This window comes from Mus pahari, chromosome 21 (genome assembly GCF_900095145.1).
Source record: "Mus pahari chromosome 21, PAHARI_EIJ_v1.1, whole genome shotgun sequence".
NCBI lineage: Eukaryota > Metazoa > Chordata > Mammalia > Rodentia > Muridae > Mus > Mus pahari.
The window spans coordinates 21,519,158-21,523,409 of record NC_034610.1 but is presented as its reverse complement, the minus strand read 5'-3'; the positions used below and the strand labels follow the sequence as shown (position 1 = coordinate 21,523,409).

General features: G+C 52.1%; 1 protein-coding gene across 1 annotated transcript; it reads left to right on the top strand.

Moving 5' to 3' along the window:
- The first annotated feature begins 205 nt into the window (after positions 1-205).
- Positions 206-3,062, top strand: Dusp1 (dual specificity phosphatase 1). Its single transcript, XM_021221102.2, has 4 exons — positions 206-732; positions 970-1,115; positions 1,483-1,702; positions 2,040-3,062. The coding sequence occupies exons 1-4, from the start codon at positions 366-368 to the stop codon at positions 2,408-2,410; spliced, it is 1,104 nt and encodes a 367-aa protein (XP_021076761.1). The 5' UTR covers positions 206-365; the 3' UTR covers positions 2,411-3,062.
- The last annotated feature ends 1,190 nt before the right edge of the window (positions 3,063-4,252 follow it).

The following is a 4,252-nucleotide window of genomic DNA, read 5'->3' as shown; positions in this document are numbered from 1 at the left end:
GCTCAGAGCCGAGCAGCTCCTAGGCCGATGACGTCTTTGCTTTTGGCTTTGGCGGCGCCAAGCCCCGCAGGGCGGGTGACGTCACCACCCGGTCACGTGTCCGCCATTCAAACAAACAAACCGTTCCTTCCCTCCCCCCCCCCCCCCGCTTCTGTGCCGCGCCCGGGACCGCCCCCGAGAGGCCACATAAAACTGCGCTCCTCCGGACGAGCGCGCAGCGAAGGACTGGCTGGCAGGACGCGCGGTGAAGCCGGATTAGAAGCAGTGAGCACTTGGGGACTTAGGGCCACAGGACACCGCACTAGATCGACCGACTTTTTCTGGAGAGCCGCAGACCGGGCACGCTGGGGTCGCTGGGGCTGGCCATGGTGATGGAGGTGGGCATCCTGGACGCCGGGGGGCTGCGCGCGCTGCTGCGAGAGGGCGCGGCGCAGTGCCTGTTGTTGGATTGTCGATCCTTCTTCGCTTTCAACGCCGGCCACATCGCGGGCTCAGTGAACGTGCGCTTCAGCACCCTCGTGCGGCGCCGCGCCAAGGGCGCCATGGGCCTGGAGCATATCGTGCCCAACGCTGAATTGCGCGGCCGCCTGCTGGCCGGAGCCTACCACGCCGTGGTGCTGCTGGACGAGCGCAGCGCCTCCCTGGACGGCGCCAAGCGCGACGGTACCCTGGCCCTGGCCGCGGGAGCGCTCTGCCGAGAGGCGCGCTCCACTCAAGTCTTCTTCCTCCAAGGTATGCTCTGGCTCTGGCAAGACTTCTGCCATCAGCTAGGGAAGGGGCGTCCCACCTGGAGTATGAGGGCGCCTGCGTCCAGTCTCCAGGGGTTTGTTACTGGCTTTGTTTCACTCCCGTAACAAAGACTTCCTTAAGTCTTCCTTGTAAACTCGCAGCCCCCGGTGGGTGGGTGGCTTGTCTCCAGGTATTGTGTCGGTGGTGCTAATGAGAAAATATGTACTTTTGTATTCTCAGGAGGATATGAAGCGTTTTCGGCTTCCTGCCCTGAGCTGTGTAGCAAACAGTCCACCCCCATGGGGCTCAGCCTCCCCCTGAGTACTAGTGTGCCTGACAGTGCAGAATCCGGATGCAGCTCCTGTAGTACCCCTCTCTACGACCAGGTTAGTAGGAGTCCAGGTCCATGCAGGGCAGGGAGGTGGCAGAGCTGGCAGAGGTCTGGAATGGTTGTGCGAGGAGGACACTGAAAGCGGCTGCAGCTTTATTTATACTAGAGGGGACACGAGGATCTTTATTGCATCCTGAAGCATTTGGATGAAGCCGAGTCTCCCAGTTGCTGGCACGGAAGAGCTCGTTGGCTCTGTCCAGGCCAATGGGCTCGATTGTTTACTATTATTTTAATATGTCAACAGCAGTGCTGAGGTCACCAGTTTCAGAAACTCCCTTCTTCAGCGGGGAGTTTTTGTGGGCGTGGGTACTGGTGCTCACGCTGAACAAGCTTGACGAATGATGGACTGTTTTGGATTTCAGGGGGGCCCAGTGGAGATCCTGTCCTTCCTGTACCTGGGCAGTGCCTATCATGCTTCCCGGAAGGATATGCTTGACGCCTTGGGCATCACCGCCTTGATCAACGTCTCAGCCAACTGTCCTAACCACTTTGAGGGTCACTACCAGTACAAGAGCATCCCTGTGGAGGACAACCACAAGGCAGACATCAGCTCCTGGTTCAACGAGGCTATTGACTTCATAGGTAAGTTGAAGAGATGCCTTGAACCTCTGCTTCTATCCCCACTGTACAGCTGAGCCCAGCCTCTTGGGTGGCAGCGTAAATGATCCTCACCCAAGCCCTCCTCCTCACTGAGACTCAGTTGAACTGACTGTCTTGGTCCAGGATTATAAGTGTAGCTAGCCAGTCCAGGTTTAAACCCCCTGCTATCCTTTGCACAGTATACACATGGAGTCTGCATGACAGCAAGAGGCAGACCCTGGCCCTCTCTGGACAGGACACACATGTCGTTTCTTAGCCATCCTGGATGTGGGCTCAGCTGTTGTCCTGAGTTTTTTTTAACCATAACCTTGTTTTCCAGATTCCATCAAGGATGCTGGAGGGAGAGTATTTGTTCATTGCCAGGCCGGCATCTCCCGGTCTGCCACCATCTGCCTTGCTTACCTCATGAGGACTAACCGGGTAAAGCTGGACGAGGCCTTTGAGTTTGTGAAGCAGAGGCGGAGTATCATCTCCCCGAACTTCAGCTTCATGGGCCAGCTGCTGCAGTTTGAGTCCCAAGTGCTGGCTCCTCACTGCTCTGCTGAAGCTGGGAGCCCTGCCATGTCTGTCCTTGACCGGGGCACCTCTACTACCACTGTCTTCAACTTCCCTGTCTCCCTCCCGGTCCACCCCACGAACAGTGCCCTGAACTACCTTAAAAGCCCCATCACCACCTCTCCGAGCTGCTGAAGGGCAAGGGGAGGTGGAGTTTCACTTGCCACCGGTCACCACTCCTATGGGAGGAGCAATGCAATAACTCTGGGAGAGGCTCACGTGAGCTGGTCCTTATTTATTTAACACCCCCCCCCCTTCTCCTCCTGAGTTCCACTGAGTTCCTAAGCAGTCACAACAATGACTTGACCGCAAGACATTTGCTGAACTCAGCACATTCAGGACCAATATATTGTGGGTACATCAAGTCCCTCTGACAAAACAGGGCAGAAGAGAAAGGACTCTGTTTGAGCCAGTTTCTTTGCTTGCCCGTTTTTTTCTAGAAACTTCATGCTTGACATACCTACCAGTATTAACCATTCCCATATGAGAGTTTTACCTTTATTTATTTTTGTGTAGGTAGGTGGTCTGCCTTCACAAATGTCATTGTCTACTCATAGAACCAAATACCTCAATTTTGTGTTTGCGTACTGTACTATCTTGTAAATAGACCCAGAGCAGGTTTGCTTTCAGCACTGAAGGACAAAGCCAGCCTTGGTTTGTAGCTTTCGGTTATCAACAGTTGTATGTTTGTTTATTTATGATCTGAAGTAATATATTTCTTCTGAGAAGACACGTTGTTACTGGGATGACTTTTTATACAACAGAATAAATTATGACGTTTCTATTGCTCTCCGCGCTTTGTTTCTTGGCGACCCCACTCTTGAACAAGTGGCGCAGGGAAGCAGTGGACCACTGCCAACATGGGTGGGGTTGGAACCTGCTCCTCTTGGTTGACCCATGAGTTCCAAGGGAGGAATGCAGGAGAACTGTGTGAAGCACTAGATCTTAGCAGAGGGTCCTTTAACATGCACAGGAGATACCATGTCACCTAGGGAACCTGAGTGTCTCCAGAAGCATTTGGCTAAGTTACCTTCTTTTATTAATATCTTCCTTAGGAACCATGGGCAAGATCTCCCCTCCCTGAACTATGTGCAGAATACCTGGATTAATGTGTTCTCGGGATATACAGAGCTTGGGGTAGCCTACCCTCAGTGAGGCTCAGGTGCTATGCAGATGAACACGGGAGGCTCTGATAGCTGAGCAGCTACAGCAGGGAATTGGGAACTGTTTTGCTTTCTAATCCTATGACCTTTAAACTTTGTCGCTTGTCTATATTGTGTGTGTGTGTGTGTATGCCTTGAACAAGGCTTTTACATCTTAAAAAATAATGCATCAATTAAAAAAAATTCAAGCTCTATATGCATGTCAGGGAAGAAATAACTTTGCACTCCCTCTGCTACTTTTTGGAGGGTTTGTACAAGGACCTCTGCATAGAAACATCATTGTTGGCAGCTGTCTCCTTCAGGTCACTTGCTGTTCTTTATAACTGTGTTGAAGACATAGGCAATTAAGTCACACTTGCTGTAGGGCAGGACTCTGAATTTTCCCTCTTGCCAAGTAGACTAAGGCTGAGAAGGTATAATTGACTACTGAGCAATAATCTGATCTATAATGTCGAATGAAGTAACAGCAAAGCCCTAGGGTCCGGGCCTCTGGGTGCCTGCTCTTCTGCAGCTCCTTTGTGGACTAAGTGCTGTGTGAAGTGGAAAGGAAGCGTCCCATTCATCTTGACTGGTGCTATGGTCCTCACCCAGCCCCATCGTTCAAGTCTTGACACAGAATCTGTCCTTGACATCTACCCCAGGCCACGTGACATCCGGGTCTGAAGAGCCTTGTGCTCTAAGACAGAAGAACTTGTCCTGTGCTGGCAAGCTCAAATCCTTGGCAGGGTTTGGGGTGAGTGGATGCTTGCTTTTCAAAACAAACAGTGTTTTTTATCAAGGCCTAGATATTTGCTGTTGTGAGTTGTTCCCTTCA

What these genes read in the sequence shown, in the direction of transcription:
- Dusp1 (XM_021221102.2), top strand. Translation starts at nt 366, where the DNA reads ATGGTGATGGAGGTGGGCATCCTGGACGCCGGGGGGCTGCGCGCGCTG. An exon ending in TCAAGTCTTCTTCCTCCAAG is followed by an intron (nt 733 to 969) that starts GTATGCTCTGGC and finishes TTGTATTCTCAG; the next exon opens with GAGGATATGAAGCGTTTTCG. An exon ending in CGAGGCTATTGACTTCATAG is followed by an intron (nt 1,703 to 2,039) that starts GTAAGTTGAAGA and finishes CTTGTTTTCCAG; the next exon opens with ATTCCATCAAGGATGCTGGA.